General features: G+C 39.7%; 1 protein-coding gene across 1 annotated transcript in view; it reads left to right on the forward strand.

The window, feature by feature from the left end:
- Nucleotides 1-26,648, forward strand: part of ASH2L (ASH2 like, histone lysine methyltransferase complex subunit) — a 579,627-nt gene that overhangs the window by 330,303 nt on the left and 222,676 nt on the right. The window contains exon 13 of the mRNA XM_053719418.1: nt 1,737-1,954. Coding sequence (XP_053575393.1) covers nt 1,737-1,954 — 218 coding nt within the window. The remainder of the gene's footprint in view (nt 1-1,736; nt 1,955-26,648) is intronic.

Below are 26,648 nucleotides of genomic sequence, written 5' to 3' on the forward strand. Positions count from 1 at the left end.
TTCAATAGACTAATTTCTTGCCTGAAATTATACAATCCATTATAATTTCTGCTAGGTAACTCAATTTCTATATTTACATATCTAGAACCTTTTAGTTTCATTGGGAGAATCGGTTTGATATCAAATATGCCATAGGTTGTCATATTTACCTTCATTTAAGGTTATAATAGTTTTAAGCACATTTATACATAACCCATGTCCCTTTATTGACCTCCTCGGGAGATGTGCTTGGGGGGCCCTGTTTTACATCATGCCCTGCTGCTGACAGCTTAGGCCATAAAAGTCTGTCCTGTTTACACTGCCAAGCATTTATGATGCTCCTGGCACTTTCAAAGAAGACACAAACACAATTCTTCTTGAAAAACAAATAACTGTTTTGAGTTAAAGCTACACAAAGTTAACTCCTTAGCAGCTGAATCCTGAGATATTCGTGACACTTGGCTATTGGTTCCGACTAGTAATTGGAATGACGTCATGGACTCTCCGTATCTTAGGAAAGAAAACAAAATGTAGCTTACCTGATAAATGTCTTTCTTTCCAGATATGGAGAGTCCACGACCCCACCCTTAAGACAGTTATTTTTTTACTAAACCTCAGGCACCTCTACACCTTTGTGTTATTCCTTTTTCCATTTCCCTTTGGTCAAATGACTGGGGATTATGGTTAGGGGAGTGACACTTAACAGCTTTGCTGTAGTGCTCTTTGCCTCCTCCTGCTGACCAGGAGTGATATTCCCACTAGTACTTGGAATGATATTGTGGACTCTCCATATCCGGAAAGAAATTTATCAGGTAAGCATAAAAAAAAAATTCTCTAGAAAAAAGGCACTTTAGAGGCAACATGATTACTTTATATAAATATATTCAAGGCCCAAATACACAAATGGCGGAAGCTTTTTTTTTTTATTCCACTAAAATAGTTTGACACTGGAGGTCACAATTTAAGACTGGAGGAAAGGAGATTCAGTCTCCAGTAACATAAATGTTTTTTCACTGTTAGAGCAATAAAAAAAAGGAGATAGTAAATGGCAATACTTTAGGTACATTTAAAATGGTTTAGATATATTTCTGGCAAGGAACAGAATTCAGGGATGTGATTGCTGGTGTTAAAGGGACATGAAACCCATATTTTTTCTTTCGTGATTTAGAAAGAACATGCAATTTTAAACAACTTTCTAATTTACTTCTATTATCTAATTTGCTTCATTTTCTTGATATCCTTTGCTGAAAAGCATATCTAGATAGGCTCAGTAGCTGCTGATTAGTGGCTGCACATAATTGGCTCACTCATGTGCATTGCTATTTCTTCAACAAAGGATATCTAAAGAATTAAGCAAATTAGATAATAGAAGTATATTGGAATGTTGTTTAAATTTGTATTCTCTATCTAAATTATGAAAGAAAAATGTTGGGTTTAATGTCCCTTTAAATTTGCCATTGTTTTAATTTCCACTGTTTAATGCTTAATGTTCCTCTGCAGTTTTTCATCTAACTACAAGAACAATGTAGGAAATAATTTACTAATAATAACTAAGCAAATTTAGTTTGATATAAGTATTTCTGAATGACCAGACAAACTGAAATTTTGTTGCCTTTTTAAAAAAGAAAATGTGGTTAAGCGATCATATTGCTGCTGATTTAACACCTACACTAAAGTTATTGGCTCTCAATCACTTTTGACTTTGTTTTGTATGCTCCTCTTGCTTTTTCAGTAATACTTAGTATCTTTTATTACAGTGACCCACTATTTGCAGCACAACGCCTGCCTCCTCATGGTTATCCACTTGAGCACCCATTCAACAAAGATGGGTACAGATATATCCTTGCAGAGCCGGATCCACATGCACCTGACCCTGAGAAACTAGAACTAGACTGCTGGGCAGGCAAACCAATTCCTGGGGACCTTTATAGAGCATGCCTATATGAGAGAGTCCTCCTTGCGCTGCATGACAGAGGTGAGGAAACACTTGCAAAAGAATGATTGGAAAACGGAGAACAATTAGAAAAAAGGCATGGAATATAATAAGCTGCTGCCATAGATATATTAAACAAATTTGTATGGTACTAAGAGACCTTGATTCCCCAAGATTACAAAAAATGTATGCAGCACCTGTTATTTATCTAACCTGAATCACTTATGTAATATGAATCTATATGATAGTAACTTTTAATTATATTAAAGGGATGTGAAACTCTTTTCTTCCTTCTTAATAGGAGAAGAGTCCACGGCTTCATACCTTGTGGGAAATACAGAACCTGGCCACCAGGAGGAGGCAAAGACTCCCCAGCCAAAGGCTTGAATACCTCCCCCACTTCCCTCATTCCCCCAGTCATTCTTTGCCTTTCGTCACAGGAGGTTGGTAGAGAAGTGTCAGAAGATTTCGGAGTAGTTCCTTATTGAAAGTAGTACTCTTCGAGATGGGACTGGAGTTTTAAGTAGTCTTGTCAGCCTCTGAGTGAGATCATTGATAAAAGGTAGAGTCTGGAGATGCAGGGAGAGTCTTTCTGCGAATCCATCCAGACTCATTAACAACTCCTTAAAGGGACACTGAACTCAAATTTTTTCTTTTGTGATTCAGATAGACCATGCAATTTTAAGCAACTTTCTAATTTACTTCTTTTATCAATTTTTCTTCGTTCTCTTGCTATCTTTATTTGAAAAAGAAGGCATCTAAGCTAAGGAGGCAGCAAATTTTTGGTTCAGACCCGTGGACATCACTTATTTATTGATGCTGTCCAATCAGCAAGGACAACCCAGGTTGTTCACCAAAAATGGGCCGGCATCTAAACTTACATTCTTGCTTTTCAAATAAACATACCAAGAGAATGAAGAAAAATTAATAATAGGAATTAATTAGAAAGTTGCTTAAAATGACATGCTGTATCTCAATCTTGAAAGAAAAAAGTTGGGTTTAGTGTCCCTTTAAGCAATCAGCGTTGACGAGTTTCGCTGCCTGCTTTCTTCACTCAAGTCCATGTCAGAAGCGTTGCTACACTCTGTCAAACTTGATGGACCATGTCACTTTTCCACGGCATAGATTCCAGTAAGATCGTTTCATTATTTTACACACATGTATAACGATAGGTCACAGTGGGACTCCTTTATCTTTATGGAATCAAGGGTTAATATCTCCTCAGGGGGGTTATTGAACAGTGGGGATTTTTAATCATATTATGTGATTTTGACTGCTTATGTGTAAGAACGTTTGGGCTCTTAGGCTGATACGGAACATACCAGTTATTTTCATTTTTGGGAGCTGCACAGTTTCTTTATATTAGGATGGTGAGCTTTTTCCTTAGCAGGGCCAGGTCCTGCATGAGCACCATTTGACCAGGAAAGGTTGCGTTTTTTTTTGTTGGTGTTTTTTTCCACCGCTTCAGATTCCTGACCGGGTGTCTGCGGAGAGAAGCATCTTCTCTATCTATCTGGGTCATAGGAGGTGGTGAGTGCCCCAGCCATTGGGGGTATAAGGTGCCTAGTTGTTTTTCCTTTTCTATAATTTGATATAGACGAGTTATGCAGGATTCTGTTATTTTAGAGGGGGATACCTCTGATACAGAATTTAATACCTTTCTATATTGTGAGGAGGCTCAGGTAATCCAGCCCTCTCAATTATTTTCGGTATGCCGTAAAAGGGTTTTCTCATCAACCAATGTTGGGATGTTAGTGACCACTGAGCCATCTGCCTCTGAGGATTCTTCGTCCAGGGATAATCCAAGTGGTAATCCAGGATCTCATGCCCAGGGACATTCGTGTAAAATAACGATTGTGTCCGATTTGTGTCCAATCAGTCCTCTGGGGATGCGGTTCCCTCTGAGGCTTTAGAGAGGGAACCTCCAGGGTCGGAGTCTGCTGACTTGGGTCCTCCGACTGCGGAGGGCTTAGCATTTAGATTTAGATTTGCACACCTGTGTTTACTCCTGAGAGAGGTTTTGGCAATGTTAGAGGTTCCCAGTACTGATCCGTCAGTTGAATCTCAGTCCTCTAAATCTGATAACGATCTTAACTAGACGAGGGGAGGATAGGATCCTATTCCTTGTCGTCTTGTTTTACTTTTTGTTTTATTGTTTTTTTAGAATCCCAGTTCCGAGCTGTATGAGGAACTGTCATATGACGGGCATGACCTGTTGTTTTTTGTTTGCACACTCCTTTTTCAGGGTGTTTGCCTGTTTCTTTTACCTTGCTTTTCCATTCCGGATATTTTTTTGTTTTTTAGAGCTCTTGGTTGTTGTAGAAAATCTTCTTAATAAGATGTTTCATCACATGGGATTTTTGGTACTATCGACTTCAATGGTTGAGATTGTTCCAGTGGAAGCTTATAGATTTCTGTTCGGGGTGATCCCCCGATTTCGTGAAAATTTTCAGCCTCAGAGCTTAATTTCTTTAATTTGATTATTCAGTTCTAGTTTTGCTGGAACTTAAGAGTTTCGTTTTCGCCTTAGACTGTTCCGGCAGATACGTTGTATCCTAGATGACAGACAGGACCTGTTGTGGATACTAGTTGGGTTAGCTCCTTCTTTCTATACAAGATAAGGAGTTATTTTCTAGATTTCTGGTCCAGATACAGCAGGCCCATCTATCCTTGTTAACAGGCTGGACCTGTTTAGGTATCTGGGGTGAGTGCTTGATACTGGATCATATGGATCTAGGGGTCCTAGAGTCCAGAACTAGGCTTCTTTCTGGGCAATTGTCTTCTCAGGGAAAGGGAAGTTTGTCAAGTGACCTTTGGAGTCATTGTCCTGGTATCTATCGCACTGTGGAAATATTTTCCTCCACTGTTGGTGCATGCCCTAATAAGGGAATGGTCTTCCCGTCCTAATTGGGTCCTATGATTTTTAAGCAGAGCTTCTTCGTTATTCTTTTCGTTGGAGAGTGTAAGATTATCCCTTCCTTTGGATAGGAAGAAGGATGTCTTTCCTGGTTCATCCTTTTTTATCAGATCCGGTTCTTAGGAACTGTATCTTACAGTAAACCTTGTTCTGATCCTACGTTTTCTTCTTGGGATCTGGGGGTTAAGGTAGCAGTATCCTGCTTACAGATTTTACAATAGTTCCCGGGTCTCGGCTTTTATGAGTTTCTGACCTTCGCCTGCTAATAGACCTTTTTGGGTTTTTCTCATGTCTTTTCGATCCTCAGAGTTGGATTTAGACCGGAGTTGCTTGTGTAGACACCAGGGTGACTCTTGGATGCTGTTTTGTCTTAAGGACAGCTCTGTGGGGAGAGGAGAGAGTGTCCTAGGGAGGTCCGTGGGTTTGGAGTCTTCTTCCAATTATTCCTTTGGTTCCTCAGCGAGCATTCTGCTTGGAGGATTTGGTCTTCTTGGTTCATACCAGATGGGACCTCTCAGTGGGGAGATCTTCTTTTGGAGTGAGTTCCTCCTGCTAAACGGGGTGTTTCGTGTTTGATGGTGGGCAGAAGCCCACTTTGGCTCATTGCCAGCGCCCCTCTCTATGAGTGTACTCCTCAGGATCGGATGTTCCCTACCATCATTCCCTGCTCAAATGTTTGTATCTGATGGGGAAGATTTCAAGGCATCAGTGTTAGCTCCACCGCTTCTGTAGCAGAAGGTGGGTTTTAAACCCAGGCGGGGCTCCGGCCTTTTCATCCAGAATATGCTAGACATCTAGCATTCTTTAGAGGTTTCTTTCTTCTACAAGATACGACGAGTGCACGGATTTCATCCTTGTTGGATATTATCCTCCTGCTAACAGGAAGTGACAGAGCACCACAGCAGAGCTGTATATATAGCTCCTCCCTTCCCCTCCACCTCCAGTCATTCTCTTTTGCCTGTGTTATACTAGGAAGATTTAAAGTGAGGTATTAGTTTTATTTTCTTCAATCAAGAAGTTTTTTATTTTAAATGGTACTGGTGTGTACTATTTTCCTCAGTGGGTTATAGAAGAAGATTTCTGCCATGAGGTTGATGATCTTAGCAGCTGTAACTAAGATCCACGTTGGTTCCCACAAGACTTCTGAAGGTAACATAAGGACATCTTCAGTGTGGAGAATGGTTTCATACCACAAGCAGCATTAAAGGGACACTCAATAAAATTAAACTTTCATTATTCAGATAGAGCAGCAATTTTAAACAACTTTCCAATTTACTTCCATTAACAACATGTGCACAGTATTTTTATATTTAAATTTTTTTTTTTTCCTACTGAGCATGTGCAAGAATAAGTGTGTATGCATTTGTGAATGGCTGATTGCTGTCACATGGTACGTGTGTATGCATTTGTGATTGGCTGATGGCTGTCACATGGTACAGGGGGAGTGGAAAAAGACATAACTTTTAAAATTGTCAGGAAAAAAATCTACTACTCATTTGAAGTTCAAACTAAGTGCTATTGCATTGTCTTGTTATCTTGCATTTGTTCATTATGCAAATCTATTGTGTTGACTGGTCCTTTAAGGTATGTGCAGCCTTTTATTTCTGAAGAGACTTGATATATCAGAACTGGCTGGCATTTGTTTCCCTGTAAGGGAATGGGGTAAGCAGTAGACCTATTATACAGAGGGGTATTACTGGAGTCCCTTTTTTTTATTTTTCTAAGTGACATAAGGGCATGATATGACACTATGGTAGAGGCATAAAGGCAGTAAACGATAAAGCAGCAAAACGATTGAGCTATTTTTTATTATATAACCAGCATGACTTGCTGGGATGTGTTTGGGGTGTTTTTGTGTTCCACTTAGCTTATGTGCAAAACCGCTTCTCCATGCGGTTGTGTTTGGGCCTACTCCGACATCGTCCATAAGGGGCTTGTTTTCGCGCGCTCAGATGCGCACTTCCTTCTGACAGAGAAGCAGCAAGCAGTAACTCCGGTTGCTCCTGGACAGTATTCTCTGGCCTGGAGTGTTGGCTAATCATTCCGAAGTACCCTGGGGGCAGGTAGGCGCTACAGCAGAGCTGTGGTGAGGTGCAGAGGGTATTTTTGTGTAAACTATTTTTTTCACTTTAGAGCCTTATTTTTCACCTTACTCGTGGGGTGCAATCATTTTTGGATAAACCAATAAGTTTTAGTTAATTTTGGAGACAAATTAACGTTATTTAAGCAGTTTTGAAAAAATTGTTCACTTTTTCTTTCTTAAAGGCGCAGTACACGTTTTTAAAAAATGTATTTAAATCAATAAATAAAGTGTTTAAACGACTTCTTTGGTTATTATTAGTCTGTTCAACATGTCTGACATTGAGGAATCTCATTGTTCTATGTGTTTAGAAGCTATTGTGGAACCCCCTCTTACATTGTGTACCTCTTGTACTGAAAGGGCCTTACATTTTAATGACCATATTTTAGGTCAAGAAAGTGTGGCTAAGGATGATTCTCAATCTGAAGAGAATCAGGATATGCCATCCAATTCTCCCCAAGTGTCACAACCTTTAACGCCCACATAAGCAACGCCAAGTACTAGTGCGTCTAATTCCTTTACGCTGCAGGAGATGGCTGCAGTTATGTCAACTACCCTTACAGAGGTATTAAATAAATTACCAGTGTTACAGGGTAAACGCAGTAGCTCAGGTATTAATGTGAATACTGATTCCTCTGATGCTTTATTAGCTATTTCCGATGTACCCTCACAGTGTTCTGAATTGGGTGTCAGGGAATTGCTGTCTGAGGGAGAAATTTCAGACTCGGGGAATGTGTTACCTCAGACAGATTTGGACGCTATGTCCTTTAAATTTACGCTCGAACACCTCCGTCTGTTGCTTCGGGAGGTTTTAGCGACTCTGGATGATTGTGACACTATTATGATACCACCAGAGAAATTGTGTAAGATGGACAAATATCTAGAAGTGCCTACTTACACTGATGTTTTTCCGGTTCCTAAAAGAATTTCGGAAATTATAAAGAAGGAATGGGATAGACCAGGTATACCGTTTTCTCCCCCTCCTAATTTTAAGAAAATGTTTCCCATATCAGACACCATTCAGGACTTGTGGCAAACAGTCCCTAAGGTGGAGGGAGCTATTTCTACCCTGGCTAAGCGTATAACTATACCCATTGAGGACAGTTGTGCTTTCAAAGACCCTAAGGATAAAAAATTAGAGGGTCTCCTAAAGAAATCGTTTATTTATCAGGGTTTTCTTTTACAACCTACAGCTTGCATTGTTCCAGTAACTACTGCAGCAGCTTTTTGGTTTGAAGCTCTGGAAGAGTCTCTGAAGGTTGAGACAACGTTAGATGACATTTTGGATAGAATTAAGGCTCTCAAGTTAGCTAATTCTTATATTACTGATGCCGCTTTTCAAATTGCTAAATTAGCAGCGAAAAATGCAGGATTTGCTATCCTAGCGCGTAGAGCGTTGTGGCTCAAATCTTGGTCTGCTGATGTGTCATCAAAAACTAAGCTTTTAGCTATTCCCTTTAAAGGTAAAACCCTTTTCGGGCCAGAATTGAAGGAAATTATTTCTGACATTACAGGAGGTAAAGGCCATGCAGGAAGGGAATTTTACCCAACCAGAATTGGAATAAAGGTAAACAATCCAAGAAGCCCGCTGCTGCTACAAAGACGGCATGAAGGGGTGGCCCCCGATCCGGGACCGGATCTAGTAGGGGGCAGACTTTCTTTCTTTGCCAAGGCTTGGGCAAGAGATGTTCAGGACTCCTGGGCACTAGAAATAGTGACCCACGGTTGTCAATTGGACTCAAAGGATTTTCTCCCAAGAGGGAGGTTTCATCTTTCAAGATTATCTGTAGACCAGATAAAAAGAGAGGCGTTCTTACGCTGTGTAAAAGACCTTGTTACCATGGGAGTTATTTGTCGAGTTCCAAAATCGGAACAAGGACAGGGGTTTTACTCAAATCTATTTGTGGTTCCCAAAAAAGAGGGAACTTTCAGACCCATTTTAGATCTCAAGTGTCTAAACAAGTTTCTCAGAGTCCCATCGTTCAAAATGGAGACTATACGAACAATTTTACCAATGATCCAGGGGGGTCAATATATGACTACCGTGGATTTGAAGGATGCTTACCTTCATATTCCATATTCTCAGACCGCGAGGCATAGCAGTGGCGCCTTATCGGGACGATATTCTGATTCAGGCGTCAACATATCAACTGACAAAATCTCACACGGACACAGTGTTGGCTTTCCTGAGAACTCACGGTTGGAAGGTGAACATAGAGAAGAGTTAGCTTGTTCCACAGACAAGTGTTCCTTTCTTGGGAACTCTGATAGACTCGGTAGCCATGAAAATATTTCTGACAGAAGTCAGAAAATCAAAGATTCTAAATACTTGCCAAGCCCTTTAGTCCTTTCCTCGGCCATCAGTGGCTCAGTGTATGAAGGTAATTGGATTAATGGTAGCGGCAATGGACATCATTCCGTTAGCTTGCATTCATCTCAGACTGCTGCAGCTGTGCATGCTCGGACAGTGGAATGGGGATTATGCGGATTTATCTCCTCAGATAAATCTAGACCAAGAAACCAGAGACTCTCTTCTTTGGTGGTTGTCGCTGGATCATCTGTCCCAGGGGACTTGTTTTCGCAGACCCTCGTGGGTGATAGTGACAACGGACACCAGCCTTCTGGGGTGCAGTCTGGAATTCCCTGAAGGCTCAGGGTGTTTGGACTCAGGTGGAGTCTTTACTTCCAATCAATATTCTGGAACTGAGAGCAATATTCAATGCGCTTCAGGCGTGGCCTCATTTGGCTTCGGCCAAATTTATCAGATTCCAGTCAGACAACATCACGACTGTGGCCTATATCAATCATCAGGGGGGAACAAGGAGTCCCTTAGCGATGAGAGAGGTATCCAAGATAATCCGTTGGGCGGAAGCCCACACTTGTCATCTGTCTGCAATCTACATCCCAGGAGTAGAGAACTGGGAAGCGGATTTTCTAAGTTGACAGTACTTCCATCTGGGGGAGTGGGAACCTCACCCGGAGGTATTTGCTTCATTGATTCTCCAATGGGGCAGACCGGAATTGGATCTGATGGCATCTCGACAGAATGCCAAGCTTCCAAGATACAGATCCCGGTTGAGGGATCCTCAGGCCGAACTGATAGATGCCTTAGCAGTGCCTTGGTTGTTCAGCCTAGCTTATGTGTTTCCACCGTTTCCTCTCCTTCCACGCGTGATTGCTCGAATTAAACAGGAGAGAGGTTCAGTGATCCTGATAGCGCCAGCGTGGCCACGCAGGACTTGGTATGTGGATCTAGTGGACATGTCCTCTCTGCCACCGTGGAAACTTCCTTTGAGACAGGACCTTCTCATTTAAGGTCCTTTCCAACATCCAAATCTAATTTTTCTGCAGCTGACTGCTTGGAGGTTGAACGCTTGATTTTATTGAAGCAAGGATTCTCTTATTCGGTTATCAGTAGTTTGATACAGGCTAGGAAGCCTGTCAGTAGAAAAATTTATCATAAGATATGGCATAAATATCTTTATTGGTGTGAATTCAAGGGTTACTCATGGAGTAAAGTTAGGATTCCTAGGATTCTGTCTTTTCTCCAAGAAAGATTGGAGAAAGGGTTATCGGCAAGTTCCTTAAAGGGACAAATTGTCAATTTTGTTTCACAAACGTTTGGCAGATGTGCCAAATGTTCAGTCTTTTTGTTAGGCTCTCTCTAGAATTAAGCCTGTTTTTAGGCCAATTACTCCTCCCTGGAGTTTGAATTTAGTTCTTAATGTTCTTCAAGGGGTTCCGTTTGAACCTATGCATTCCATAGATATTAAATTATTATCTTGGAAAGTGTGATTCGCCTTATCTCATATTTCATTCTGATAAGGTGGTTTTACGTACTAAACCTGGTTTTCTTCCTAAGGTTGTTTAAAATAATGTAATAAACAATACATAGGATGTACCTCCAGGGAGGCAAGAAGCAGGATTAGGGAACACTTAAATAACATTGAGAATGGCTCTGAATGCTCGGACCTGGCTAGACACTTTATCTTTGTCCATGGCAAAGTGGTCACGACATTCAAATGGCAAGTAATAGATCACATTCGTCCCTCTATAAGAGGGGGCGATCGCTCAGCCAAACTACTCTACAAAGAGGCCTTCTGGATTTTCAAATTGAATACCAGAAGACCTAATGGATTTAACATTGATGGTGACATCATTAACTTCTGGTGCCACCATAAATAATTAATATGAGATATATTCCACTGTATTATTAGTTATGGGACTTTTCTCTTTTTATATATATATATATATATATATATATATATATATATATATATATATATATATATATATATATATATATATATATATATATATATATATATATATATATATAAATTATAAATATATATATATATATATAAATATATATATATATATATATATATATATATATATATATATATATATATATATATATATATATATATATATATACACAAATAGATGAGTAAGCCCATATCCACTCCATATTAATGGTTTTTTCAGGACTAGAGGGGAAACTAGCTGATAATGAATATGTATCTGATCCTACTCATTGGTATCTAGTGTGCTAAATAGTTAGGTCTGTTAGTGCTAATGCTTGTATGCTGCAATTATACCATCTATCTCTGACACTTTAAATTTTGACTATACTTATCAGGCTCCTAATTAGGAATGAGCCATATATGAATTGCGTTTGAATTTGATATATAAGAACTTTTCATAGTGGAGCTATGCGATTAACTTATTTATTCATTATCATTGTGATTAGAATACTTTATTATTGTGAGGGGTTTCTTTATGCTTTTCATATTTGCAAAGATAGCCTTTTATATTTTGCTGCTTCCCACCTGAAAGTTTGTAATATTACATTATCACTATCTAGCTAAAAATTCAGTGCCCCTAGTCTTTAATTATAATTTGTGGATTATATATAATACATTTTTTACGAGTTCTGTTTTTCTTTCCATTTATCCTGTTCCCATAGTCAGTATTGCCCCTATCCATTACGTCACTTTGAAGATTTTGTTCCATTGGCCAATCCAGGTATACTACACCTGTGCACTCAGGTGTATTTAAAGGGTGGTTTTTGTACTAAGCATTAGTGTCCATGACTAAGGCAATGTGTTGCCCAAACGCGTAGGACTTGTGTTTTTTCTGTCCTGGATTGATGTCTTTTTTCTTTTACTATTTTTATACTTTCTCCAAATATCTTTTTCAATAAAGCTATATACGCTTAGAAGGCTTGTGGGACTTTGTTCTATTTTGTTGTTTAAAATAAGCATATTAATCAGGAAATTGTTGTTCCTTCCTTGTGTCCTAATCCTCCTTCTAAGAAGGAGCGTCTGTTACATAATTTGGACGTGGTCCGTGCCTTGAAGTTTTACTTGCAGGCAACCAAGGATTTCCGTCAATCATCTTCATTATTCATTGTTTATTCTGGAAAGCATAGGGGTCAGAAAGCTACGGCTACCTCTTTCTTTTTGGCTGAGGAGTATCATCTGCCTGGCATATGAGACTGCTGGACAGCAGCCTCCTGAAAGAATTACGGCTCATTCTACTAGGGCTGTGGCTTCCACATGGGCCTTTAAAACGATGCTTCTGTTGAACAGATTTGTAAGGCTGCGACTTGGTCGTCTCTTCATACTTTTTCCAAATTTTACAAATTTGATACTTTTGCTTCTTATGAGGCTGTTTTTGGGAGAAAAGTTCTTCAAGCATTGGTGCCTTCCGTTTAGGTCTCTGTCTTGTCCTTCCCTTTCATCCATGTCCTTTAGCTTTGGTATTGTATCCCACAAGTAAGGATGAAATCCGTGGACTCGTCGAATCTTGTAGAAGAAAAGGAAATTTATGCTTACCTGATACATTGATTTCTTCTATTAAGACAGATTATATTTTTTTATTATTTACAACTTCAGTCACTTCTGCACCTTTTAGCTTTTCCTTTCTCTTCCTATAACTTTCGGTCGAATGACTGGAGGTGGAGGGGAAGGGAGGAACTATATATACAGCTCTGCTGTGGTGCTCTTTGCCACTTCCTGTTAGCAGGAGGATAATATCCCACAAGTAAGGATGAAATCCGTGGACTCGTCGTATCGTAGAAGAAATCAATTTATCAGGTAAGTATAAATTTCCTTTTTTAACCTTCTCTTTCGGCCATGTCATGCTTTGTTGTGGATGATCCGATCCTAGCAGGAGTCTGTGTGATGGTTTGCTCCGTTTATATCTAAGAGTTGTATTGCAGTTTAGGGGCTTCGCCTCCATGGACCTTGTTACAGGGATTTGCTGGAGCAGGGTCCTTGTGTTCATCACAATCTGGATTCTCTGAGGCTGAACTCTTAGTCTTAGCCATGAGAGTTTTTTTTCTGAAAAGATTGTTGAGACTCTCATTTTAGCTCATAAGCCGGTATATCGTTGCATCCATCATAAGGGGTGCAGGACCTATTTTTTCTGGTATGAAGAGCGGGGATTCCCCTGGCATAAGGCCAGGTTTTCGAGGATCCTTTCTTTCTCCGGGATTCTCTTGAGAAGGGCCTTTTCGGTTGGCTCCCTTGGGGGCAGATTTCGGCCCTATCTGTTTTACTGCTCGAGAGGCCCACAGAGCTTGCAGATGTCCAGTCTTTGGTTCAGGCTTTGGCTAGATCAGTCCTGTGTTTAGGTCTAGTGCTCTTCTTTGAGTTTACATCACTCATACATTACTTGTTCTAAGTTTTTGCAGAAGGCTCCGTTTGCAGGATGTTGACATTAAAATTTTCTGTCTTGGAAGGTTCTTTTTCTACTAACTATTGCTTTGGCGTGCAGAGTTTCTGAGTCTTGCATTGTGAGTTTCCTTACCTAGTTTTTTATGCGGCTATGGCTGTTTTTCGTACTGGGTTAGGTTTTCTTCCTATGATTGTTTCAGATCACAACATCAATCAGGAGATTGTGGTTCCTTCCTTGTGTCCTAATCCTTTTTTTCGAAGTTATTTCATAACTTGGATGTGGGCAGGACTTGGTGGCCTAAGGGATAAATACCCTGCCTAGCAAGCTGAATGCTTAGTGTTTGAATCCTGATGTGGTAGTTTTCTTTAATTCGGGCCTTGAAGTTCTATCTTCAGGCTACTAGGGTATTTCGTCAGACTTTTTCCTTGTTTATGACTATTCTGGGAAGCGTAAGGGGCAGGAAGCCTCGTCCGCTTCTTTGTTTTTCTGGTTGAGGAGCATTACTCACTCAGCTTATGAGTCAGCAGGACGCAAGTCTCCTCAGAGGATGAAGGCTCATTCAACTGGAGCTGTGGTTTCCTCTTGGGTCCTTTGAGAATGAGGCCTCTATGGATTAGATTGTAGGGCGACTGCCTGGTCTTCCTTACATACTTTTTCAAGATTTTACATATTTGACATTTTTGCTTCGGCAGAAGCAGCTTTTGGGAGAAAGGGTTTTGCAGGCTGTGGTGCCCTCAGAACAGGGTCCGCCTCTCTTTTTACCCTCCCTTTTTTTCATTTAGTGTCCTCTAGAAGAGCTTGGGTATATGTTTCCCACAAGTAAGGAATGAAGCCGTGGACTCTCCTCATATTAAGAAGGAAAATATAAATTATGCTTACCAGATAATTTCCTTTCCTTCTGTATGAGGAGAGTCCACTGCCCCCACACGAATTCTCCGTTGGGCGGACTTAAAATTGGTTTTGTTCTTCTGGCACTATTTATACCCTGATATTTCTCCTACTGTTCCTTATTCACTCGGCCTTTGGCTGGGTTGTCTTTGCCTCCTCTTGGTGGCCAGGTTCTGTAATTCCCACAAGTAAGGAATGAAGCCGTGGACTCTCCTCATACAGAAGGAAAGGAAATTATCTGGTAAGCATAATTAGTTTTTTTTTCTTTCATGTTTCAGATAGAGCATGCAATTTTAAGGAACTTTCCAATTTACTCCTATTAATATTTCTACGTTCTTTTGGTATCTTTATTTGAAAAACAGGAATATAAGTTTAGGAGCCGGCCCATTTTTGGTTCAGCTCCTCGGTAGTGCTTGCTGATTGGTAGCTACTTTATTTGAAAAACAGGAATGTAAAGCTTATGTGCCGGCCCATTTTTGGTTCAGCACCTTGGTAGCGCTTGGTTGCTTAAAATGACATGCTCTATCCGAATTATAAAAAAAATGTTTCATATCCCTTTAAGGTGCTTGTTAAGCTGGGTCTGTGAGTATTTTCAAGAAAAGAAAAATTGAAGAACAAGGGTTCATGATCTAAAGCAGAAGAGTAGTAGATTCCGGAGTAATTTTCAGAAGCACTTCTTTACAGAAAGTGTGATTGATTCATGAAATAAACTTCCACAAGAGGTGGTAATGACAAACACTGTGGGGGACTTCAAGAATGCCTGAGAGAAGCATTAGTTTATCCTACAAACTAGACAAAAAGAAGAGGGCGCCTCATAGTGTGAATCAGTCTTAATAGGACCACAGAGTACAAATTGAAAAGGCTTACTGGATAGAGATGCACCGTACTGGTGACCGGTGCCAGCTAGCAGACTAACTCTTACAGTGATTAGCACACTGAGTGGTTCACTGCTCCGCTGTGTCTTCAACACCGGAATGCTTTCTACTGTGTTAAAGGAACCCTTGTTCCTAAACGATAGGTTGATAGTAGCGACTAACTTGCTGTGCAGTTAAAAGGCAATGACAACTCCCGATGAAGTTAAAAATAACAAGCTTTTATTACAAAACACTGCTACGTGTTTCTCGACCGTAAACTGGTCGTTTCCTCAGGCAATACAATTTGGATAAAAACATTCAAATTTGGCAACATTATATACATGTGTTAATAAAAAAATGGAAGTTGTCAGAGAAACCCAAAGGACCAATAGTAACATTGCTTGTGTCGAAAACTTAATGCCTTTGTAAACCAATAGCACCTGTGAGCTGTCAATTGGGCCTGATAAACCTCAGTATACTCTTACAATGTAAAAGAAGAGGTATGTAGTGCGTATAAACCGGCGTATAATCTGGGATATAAAAAATAAAATATGTATATATATGTATGGGCATTTTTGGCCTTCAGGGAGTATACAAATGTGGAAAAACAGGATGCAATTCCTGCAAATATATTAAATCTGGCATTAAGACTTTTAAATCATTTACTACTGGGTATTTTTTTCCCATTGAGGGTTTCTTTAATTGTGACTCCCTTTTAGTGATATACCTAATAGAATGTGTTTGCGGTCTATAATACGTAGGCCGCACCACCAGGAAAGTCAAGACACGTTGGGGTGAACACCACCGCAACTGTAAGAATTGCAAAAAAAAACAAGATTAAGCACAGTGTACCTAATCATTGTCTATTGGAACATCAGGGTAATCCACATATTTTCAAATATCACCCAATTGATTTTATACCTAAATCATCAGATTATAACAGGGTAAACAAATTAAGACAACGTGAGACGTTTTGGATTTTTAAATTGAAGACTTTGTATCCCGCTGGCTTAAAGGGACAGTCTACACCAGAATTTTTATTGTTTTAAAAGATAGATAATAACTTTATTACCCATTCCCCAGTTTTGCATAACCAACACAGTTGTAATAATATACTTTTAACCTCTGTGATTATCTTGTATCTAAGCCTCTGCAAACTGCCCCTTTATTTCAGTTCTTTTGACAGACTTGCAGTCTAGCCAATCAGTGCCTGCTCCCAGATAACTTCACGTGCACAAGCACAGTGTTATCTATATGAAATACGTGAACCAACACCCTCTAGTGGTGAAAAACTGTTAAAATGCATTCTGAAAAGAGGTGGCCTTCAAGGTCTAAGAAATTCGCATATGAACCTCCTAGGGTAAGCTTTCAACTAAGAATACCAAGAGAACAAAGCATAATTGGTGGTAAACGTAAATTGGAAAATTGTTTAAAATTACATGCTCTATCTGAATCATGAAAGTTTATTTTGGCCTAGACTGTCCCTTTAAATGCCAGTTTGGATTTAGCATTGTTCAATTGATAAATTTGGCTGTTCCATAGATCATTTAATGTACAGACATTTTGACAGATAATACAGATCCACCACATTATTTTTACTTATTTCATATACAAGATTTTTTATCCGTTAATACTAATTCAGATTTACAGTCATTACACACAACAAGTAATTTTTGACCAAGAGACACCCCCCCCCCCCCCCCTCTTTTCCATTTTCTCATCAAAGACTAATTTTCAACAGACAATGCAGACACTCTGCACTAATAACATATTTTCTCTGATAGACCATTAACAAATTCGGTCTTAAACAATACAGATATATGCAGATAGACCATTATTAAACACTTTGCTAATGCAAATATACTGCACAAAGAGATACCTCACACAATCAACATACTTATCTAAACATACATTCATTCCAACACAGTGTGCTCTCTGATAGATCAAGAACAAACAAGGTGACTCAGATAATAATTGCATATGCATACAAAATAACAACAAATACGGGGATTTAGATGTTTGCATATGCATACATTAGTATTTGGTATTTGCCACAACAAAACAGGTATCAGCTTTTAACCATATTCACATACAGAAGATATTTTTACAAATTCACTTGAAATTTTATTTATACAAATACGGTGATTCAGACTACATTTGCAAATACATATAGAACAATAAAAATAGGGTGACCCAGATAGGATTTATATTTGCATACATCAGTATTTGGTGTTCACCGCAATCAAACATGCAATGGCTACTTGTCATATTTATATGCAGAAAACATTACAACATTCTCACTCAACTTTTTTCACACATACATGTCTTTCACTATACGGATTCTTATCACTTTACGGCACCATTTGCAAACACCAACAGAACATCCTCACATCAATGTTCACACATCATACAATCATTAAGATCACACCGTACTACAGTCTGGAATACGATCCAGACTGACTCTTCAAATACACGTCACTTCAGACACACAATGTTTCAGCACTCACAAATGCTCCAGACCAAGGGCATCTAGTCAATATGTTCAGCGATTTCTAGTTAATATGATCTGCGATATTTTTAAAGAGGTCACAACACATTTTAACATACAGACAAGACGTGTGTACATATATATTTCTATTGTAAGGTGTATCCAGTCCACGGATTCATCCTTTACTTGTGGGATATTCTACTTCCCAACAGGAAGTGGCAAAGAGAGCACACAGCAGAGCTGTCCATATAGCTCCCCCTCTAGCTCCACTCCCCAGTCATTCTCTTTGCCAGCTCTAAGCAATCGGAAGGGTAAAGTGAATGTGGTGTTAGAAATGTAGTTTTTATTTTCTACAAGCAAAAGTTTGTTATTTTAAATGGTACCGGTGTGTACTATTTACTCTCTAGCAGAAAGGAATAAAGAGTTCTGCAGGGAGGAAGATGATTTTAGCATGTTGTAACTAAAATCCACTGCTGTTCCCACATAGGACTGAGGAGTGCAAGAAAACTTCAGTTGGGGGGAACGGTTTGCAGGTTAGGCTGCAATAAGGTATGTTCAGTCATTTATTTCTAGACAAGACTGCGATAATGCTAGAAGAGACTGATAATATCCCCATGAGGGAAGGGTAAGCTGTATTCAGAGACTAAGTATGGAATTGCAAGCTTACATAACAGGGCTAGTTTATGCTGGTTGACACTACTTAATGGCAAACGTTTTTTATTGAACAATTTCGTTTTTTGAGACACTTTGAAGGTTTCTTTCAGGGGTTATTACCCACATGGCTAATACTAAAACACTTGTGAGTGTTTCTTTAGGCCTCACAAGCACCGGAGTGAGGTGGGAGGGGCCTAATTTTGCGCCTCAGATGCGCAGTTATTTTGACTAGAAGTTCAGGCTGTTTCACATGGAGGGTCCTGCTGCAGTTTGAGGGCCTATAAGAAGCTTTTTCCCCACAAATCTGGTCCTAGGGGTGCAGGTAGGGCCACAGCAGAGCTGTGGCAAGGTGCTGAAGTTTCTTTAACCGTTTTTTTTTTACTACTGTCGATACGGTTTGGGCATTAAGGGGTTAATCGTTTATATTGCTAGTGGTGCAATCTTACTAATGCTTTAGGTACATACTGTAAAAAATTTGAAAAGTTTGCTGCATTTTTTCACTGTTTTTGAAAGATTATGTGCCTTTTTTTTTATTTCTTAAAGGCACAGTACCGTTTTTTTCAAAGTGTGTTTTTACTTGATTAAAGTGATTTCCAAGCCTGTTTATATTACTACTATTCTGTTAAACATGTCTGACACCAAGGAAAGTCCTTGTTCAATGTGTTTAGAAGCCATGGTGGAACCCCCTCTCAGAATGTGTCCAATTTGTACTGATATGTCTATACTCTATAAAGAACATATTGTTGCACTTAAAAATGTGGCCCAAGATGATTCTCAGACAGAAGGTAACGAGGTTAGCCCGTCAACCTCTCCCCAAGTGTCACAACCAGTTACGCCCGCTCAAGCGACGCCTAGCACCTCTAGTGCGTCTAACTCTTTTACCTTGCAAGACTTGGCGGCAGTTATAGATAATACCCTCTCAGTGTTCTTATCTAAACTGCCCGTGTTACCTGCAAAGCGTGATAGCTCTGTTTTAAGAACAGATAATGAGCATTCTGACGCTTTAGTAGCCATATCCGATATACCCTCACAACACTCTGAAGTGGGGGCGAGGGATGTGCTGTCTGAGGGAGAAATTTCCGATTCAGGAAAGGTTTCTCCTCAGACAGATTCAGATACGTTGGCTTTTAAATTTAAACTAGAACACCTCCGCTTATTGCTCAGGGAGGTATTAGTTACTCTGGATGACTGCGACCCTATGGTGGTTCCAGAGAAATTGTGTAAAATGGACAAGTACCTAGAAGTTCCTGTTTGCACTGATGTGTTCCCGGTCCCTAAGAGGATTGCGGATATCGTTACTAGGGAGTGGGATAAACCAGGTATTCCCTTTGTTCCCCCTTTTGTTTTTAAGAAAATGTTCCCCATATCTAACCCCATACGGGACTCGTGGCAGTCGGTCCCTAAGGTGGAGGGGGCTGTTTCTTCACTTGCTAAACGCACAACTATACCTATAGAAGACAGTTGTGCTTTCAAAGACCCTATGGATAAAAAATTAGAGGGTTTACTTAAGAAAATTTTTGTTCAACAAGGTTTTCTTCTATCCCACAAAAAACAGCGCAGTCTGTGAATACAAAAAGGTGGACTCCAATAGTGCAATATTGTATGAACAAGCACTTTATTAACAATAAAAATACATATGCCAAAATACTCACAATGTAGGCATATAAACATGCACAGAAAGGTTTCTTTTCTCAAAGATGGCAATATCGCCGGGTACTTGTGTGGTCTAAGGACACTTGGAGAAGCAGCAGCAGATTTCCCGGTCGGCATGTGACGTCAACACCCGACAAACAGCTGATACAAGTTTCCCTTAGTCCTTGCGCACACAGACTCCCAAAACTCGCATCCTCAACGCGTTTCTCGCCCCCTACTGGGCGCTTTCTCAAGAGGAATGATGATCTATCATGCTGTATCGTCATTTCTAATTTATATCCGGTACAACAGCACCATCTATCTATACAGATAGATGGTGCTGTTGCACAGGATATAAATTAGAAATGACGATTCAGCATGATAGATCATCATTCCTCTTGAGAAAGCGCCCAATTTATATCCTGTGCAACAGCACCATCTATCTATACAGATAGATGGTGCTGTTGCACAGGATATAAATTAGAAATGACGATACAGCATGATAGATCATCATTCCTCTTGAGAAAGCGCCCAGTAGGGGGCGAGAAACGCGTTGAGGCTGCGAGTTTTGCGAGTCTGTGTGCGCAAGGACTAAGGGAAACTTGTATCAGCTGTTTGTCGGGTGTTGACGTCACACGCCGACCGGGAAATCTGCTGCTGCTTCTCCAAGTGTCCTTAGACCACACAAGTACCCGGCGATATTGCCATCTTTGAGAAAAGAAACCTTTCTGTGCATGTTTATATGCCTACATTGTGAGTATTTTGGCATATGTATTTTTATTGTTAATAAAGTGCTTGTTCATACAATATTGCACTATTGGAGTCTACCTTTTTGTATTCACAGACTGCGCTGTTTTTTGTGGGATTGGAGTTACTGTGTATCAGCTGCAGGACAAGCAGCGTTTTTTAAGTAGCTGCATCTGAGTCTTCAAAAAGGGAATCTCCTGACACCATCTTTCAACATTAGTAAGACTGTTATTATTTTGAGATAACATCATTTTTTGGACTGCTGTCATTTTGGACAATTAATCATTAGTGGAATATCTTTATCAGTGTAATTTTAATTTAGTGTTTTTTATCAACTATTGCCATAATTTTGGTAACACTCTCTTTTATATATATATATATATATATATATATATATATATATATATATATATATATATATATATATATATATATATATACACATATTTATAGAGTGATTGTTGCGCTGATTGCTTTTGGTGGTTTGTGTGTAAGGTTTTCTTCTCCAACCTATTGCGTGCATTGTTCCTGTAACCACTGCAGCTGCTTTCTGGTTCGAGGCGCTGGAAGATGCGCTCCAGACGGAGACCTCATATGAGGACATTATGGACAGAATTAAGGCTCTTAAGCTGGCTAATTCTTTTATCACAGATGCCGCTTTCCAACTAGCTAAGTTAGCGGCAAAAAATTCAGGTTTCGCCATTTTGGCGCGCAGGGCGCTATGGCTAAAGTCCTGGTCGGCCGATGTGTCATCAAAATCCAAACTATTGAACATCCCTTTCAAAGGAAATACCCTCTTCAGGCCTGAATTGAAAGAGATTATTTCAGAAATCACTGGGGGAAAAGGCCATGCTCTCCCCCAGGACAAGTCCTTCAAGACAAAGAATAAACAAAATAATTTTCGTTCCTTTCGGAATTTCAGGAGCGGTCTCGCTTCATCCTCCCCTGCTGCAAAGCAAGAGGGTAACACTTCACAACCCAGGGCAGCCTGGAAACCTTACCAGGGCTGGAACAAGGGTAAACAGGCCAAGAAGCCTGCAGCTGCCTCCAAGACAGCATGATGGGGTAGCCCCAGATCCGGGACCGGATCTAGTAGGGGGCAGACTCTCTCTCTTCGCTCAGGCCTGGGCAAGAGATGTACACGATCCCTGGGCCTTAGAGATTGTATCTCAGGGATATCTTCTAGAATTCAAGGACTCCCCTCCAAGGGGAAGGTTCCACATTTCTTATCTGTCTTCAGACCAGACAAAGAAAGAGGCGTTCTTACGCTGTGTAGAAGACCTACATACAATGGGAGTGATCCACCCAGTTCCAATTGTGGAACAAGGGCTGGGGTTTTACTCAAACCTGTTTGTGGTTCCAAAGAAAGAAGGAACTTTCAGACCAATCCTGGATCTAAAAATTCTAAACAAATTCCTCAGAGTCCCATCATTCAAGATGGAGACCATTCGGACAATCTTACCAATGATCCAGGAGGGTCAATATATGACCACCGTGGATTTAAAGGATGCGTATCTGCACATTCCTATCCACAAAGATCATCACCAGTTTCTCAGGTTCGCTTTTCTGGACAAGCATTACCAGTTTGTGGCTCTTCCTTTCGGGTTGGCCACTGCTCCCAGAATTTTCACAAAGGTGCTAGGGTCCCTCCTGGTGGTTCTAAGACCGCGGGGCATAGCAGTGGTGCCTTATCTAGACGACATCTTAATTCAGGCGTCGACTTTCCAAAGAGCCAAGTCTCACACGGAAATTGTATTGGCCTTTCTGAGGTCTCACGGGTGGAAGGTGAACATCAAAAAGAGCTCTCTCTCCCCCCTCACAAGAAGGGGTGCACAGGACCTTGACGTGGTGCCTGAGCTTTCCCATTTGGCCAGATGCGGTTACTAACCTTTCCAGTTGTGATTTTATCTTAGCTGTGAGCTAGCTGGTGAGTGCTGGGTGTTTCTATGTGTTGTATTACTTTTTATTTGTAATCCCCCTTGTTTCTTGCACCCATTCCGGACTGGGGTTAACTGCCTGTGGCTCTGGTGACATCACAGCTTTTTTGGTGTGCTATTTAGCCTCCAGGGCTGGATGTTGCTGAGTCACAGGATGTGTACCTGATCCGGTCTTGGAGTGCAGTTCCCTTCCATGTTTTGTATTTTCTATGGGTGATTACTCCACCTGTGCACCCCTTCTTTGTTCTCAGTCTGTTTGGCTTTGTGAGCTTGCATGATAGTGTGGCTGTGTTAGGGACTCAGGCAATGGAAAGGACCTTGACGTGGTGCCTGAGCTTTCCCATTTGGCCAGATGCGGTTACTAACCTTTCCAGTTGTGATTTTATCTTAGCTGTGAGCTAGCTGGTGAGTGCTGGGTGTTTCTATGTGTTGTATTACTTTTTATTTGTAACCCCCCTTGTTTCTTGCACCCATTCCGGACTGGGGTTAACTGCCTGTGGCTCTGGGGACATCACAGCTTTCTTTCATGTAATTAGCAAGAGTCCATGAGCTAGTGACGTATGGGATATACATTCCTACCAGGAGGGACAAAGTTTCCCAAACCTTAAAATGCCTATAAATACACCCCTCACCACACCCACAATTCAGTTTTACAAACTTTGCCTCCCGTGGAGGTGGTGAAGTAAGTTTGTGCTAGATTCTAAGTTGATATGCGCTTCGCAGCAGGCTGGAGCCCGGTTTTCCTCTGTGTGCAGTGAATGTCAGAGGGATGTGAGGAGAGTATTGCCTATTTGAATTCAATGATCTCCTTCTACGGGATCTTTTTCATAGGTTCTCTGTTATCGGTCGTAGAGATTCATCTCTTACCTCCCTTTTCAGATCGACGATATACTCTTATATACCATTACCTCTACTGATTCTCGTTTCAGTACTGGTTTGGCTTTCTACTACATGTAGATGAGTGTCCTGGGGTAAGTAAGTCTTATTTTTTGTGACACTCTAAGCTATGGTTGGGCACTTTTTTATAAAAGTTCTAAATATATGTGTTTAAACATTTATTTGCCTTGATTCAGGATGATCAATATTCCTTATTTCAGACAGTCAGTTTCATTATTTGGGATAATGCATATGAATTTTCAATTTTTTCTTACCTTTCAAATTGACTTTTTTCCCTGTGGGCTGTTAGGCTCGCGGGGGCTGAAAATGCTTTATTTTATTAAGTCATTTTTGGCGCGGACTTTTTTGGCGCAAAAAATTTCTTTGTCATTTCCGGCGTCATACTTGTCCCTGGAAGTTGTTTGTGATTGCGTCATTTTTTTGACGTTTTGCGCCAAAAATGTCGGCGTCACCGGATGTGGCGTCATTCTTGTCTCCACCTTTTTTTCACATTATTTAAGTCTCATTTTTCTTTTGCTTCTGGTTACTAGAGGCTTGTTCATTGGCATTTTTTCCCATTCCGGAAACTGTCATTTAAGGAATTTGATGGATTTTGCTTTATATGTTGTTTTTTCTCTTATATATTGCAAGATGTCTCAGATTGACCCTGGATCAGAAGCTACTTCTGGAAAAACGCTGCCTGATGCTGGTTACATAGTAACATAGTAGATAAGGTTGAAAAAAGACTGAAGTCCATCGAGTTCAACCTATACAAATCTAAAATACTTACAAAAAGCTCCAGTTAAGCTTAAATAACCCCATTAAAATGTGACCCATTTAATACTAGCAATCATATCCATGAATTTTGTTTATATACAGAAATGTATCCAGACTATTTTTAAATGTATCTATGGTATTGGCATTCACTACCTCCTTTAGTAATGAGTTCCACAATTTTATTGCTCTTACAGTGAAAAAACGTTTCCGTTGCAGGAGATTAAATCTCCTTTCCTCCAACCTTAAATTATGACCTCTTGTCAGAAACAATTTTCTTGGAATAAAAAGAGCTTCTGCCATCTCTGTATATGGGCCTTGAATATATTTATATAAAGTAATCATGTCACCTCTCAAGCGCCTTTTTTCTAAAGAGAACAGACCCAGTTTGGCTAGCCTCTCCTCATAGGTTAATTTCTCCAATCCCCTTATTAGCTTTGTGGCCCTTCTCTGAATTTTTTCTAGTTCTGCAATATCTTTTTTAGCAATCGGTCCCCAGAACTGCACTCCAAACTCAAGGTGAGGTCTTACCAGGGCTTTATATAATGACAGAATTATGCTTTCCTCCCTTGAATCAATGCCTCTTTTAATACATGCTAGTATCGTATTAGCCTTTGAAGCCGCTGCCCCGCATTGTGCACTCATCTTTAGCTTGTTATCTATTACTACTCCCAAATCCCTTTCCTCCTGTGTTTGGCTAAGTCTTGTCCCATTTAAAAAATACGTAGCCTGCTTATTTTTACTTCCAAAATGTAGAACCTTACATTTTTCCGTATTAAATCTCATTTTCCATTCACTTGCCCATAGTTCTAATTTTAGCAAATCCCTTTGTAAAGAGAGTTCGTCCTGTTGACCTTACTTAACTTAGTATCATCTGCAAAAATAGAGATGTCGCTATTTAATCCTTGCTCCAAGTCATTTATAAAAATATTAAAAAGAACAGGGCCCAGTACTGATCCCTGGGGGACGCCACTGATTACCTTTGTCCAATCTGAGTATGATCCATTTACTACTACTCGTTGCTCCCTATCTTTATCCAGTTATTTATCCATGAGCTAACATTTTCAGCTATTCCCAGTCCCTTAATTTTGTGCATTAATCTCTCATGTGGCACTGTATCAAATGCCTTTGCAAAATCTAAGTATATCACATCAACTGATTCCCCTTTATCTATATTTTGACTTACTTCCTCGTAGAATCTAATTAGATTAGTTTGACATGATCTATTTCTCCTAAAGCCATGCTGATTAGAACTCATAATCTTGTTTAATGGAATATGCTCATCAATATAATCCCTTATAATCCCTTCAAATATCTTCCCCACTATTGATGTCAGACTAACTGGTCTATAGCTTCCTGGATCATCCCTGCTTCCCTTTTTGAAGAGTGGCACCACATCAGCTTTACGCCAATCCTGGGGTACCATGCCTAAGGATAATGAGTCTTGAAAAATTAAGAGTAAAGGTTTGTCTATAACAGTGCTAAGTTCACTTAACACCCTTGGGTGTATTCCATCTGGGCCTGGAGTTTTATTTACCTTAATATTTTTTAGTTTTTTCCTGATAGCCTCTAAACAAAACCCAGTTAGTGGTATGGACTGGCATGTTCTATTCTGTTCCAAATTATCATTCAATGGTTCCTCTCTTGTGTATACTGAAGAAAAAAACTGGTTTAGTACCTCAGCCTTCTCCCTGTCATTATTTATCATGCTACCCTCCACACATTTTAATGTACCTATATTATCCTTCTTAGATTTTTTGCTATTTATGTACTTAAATAACCTTTTAGGGTTAGACTTAGAATCCTTGGCAATTAATTTTTCATTTTCAATTTTGGCTAATTTGATTGCTTTTTTGCATGCTTTGTTACATTCCTTATAAATATTGTATGCTGAGTCTGTACTATTTTCTTTTAATAATTTAAATGCCCTACTTTTTTTCCTAATTTCTCTTAACACGTTTTTATTTAGCCATAACGGCTTAGTTTTTTTATTTTTATTTTTATACCATATGGTATGTATTGATATGTATATTTAACAAATTTTTAAATATTATCCATTTATCCTCTGTATTTTTATTAGAAAATACATTGTCCCAATTTATATTATTTAATGCTTTCCTTAAATCGTTGAATTTTGCTTTCTTGAAGTTAAAAGTCTTAGTTAAGCCTTTAAAACACTGCATATGAAAAGAGATTTCAAAT

Source organism: Bombina bombina, chromosome 6, assembly GCF_027579735.1.
Source record: "Bombina bombina isolate aBomBom1 chromosome 6, aBomBom1.pri, whole genome shotgun sequence".
NCBI lineage: Eukaryota > Metazoa > Chordata > Amphibia > Anura > Bombinatoridae > Bombina > Bombina bombina.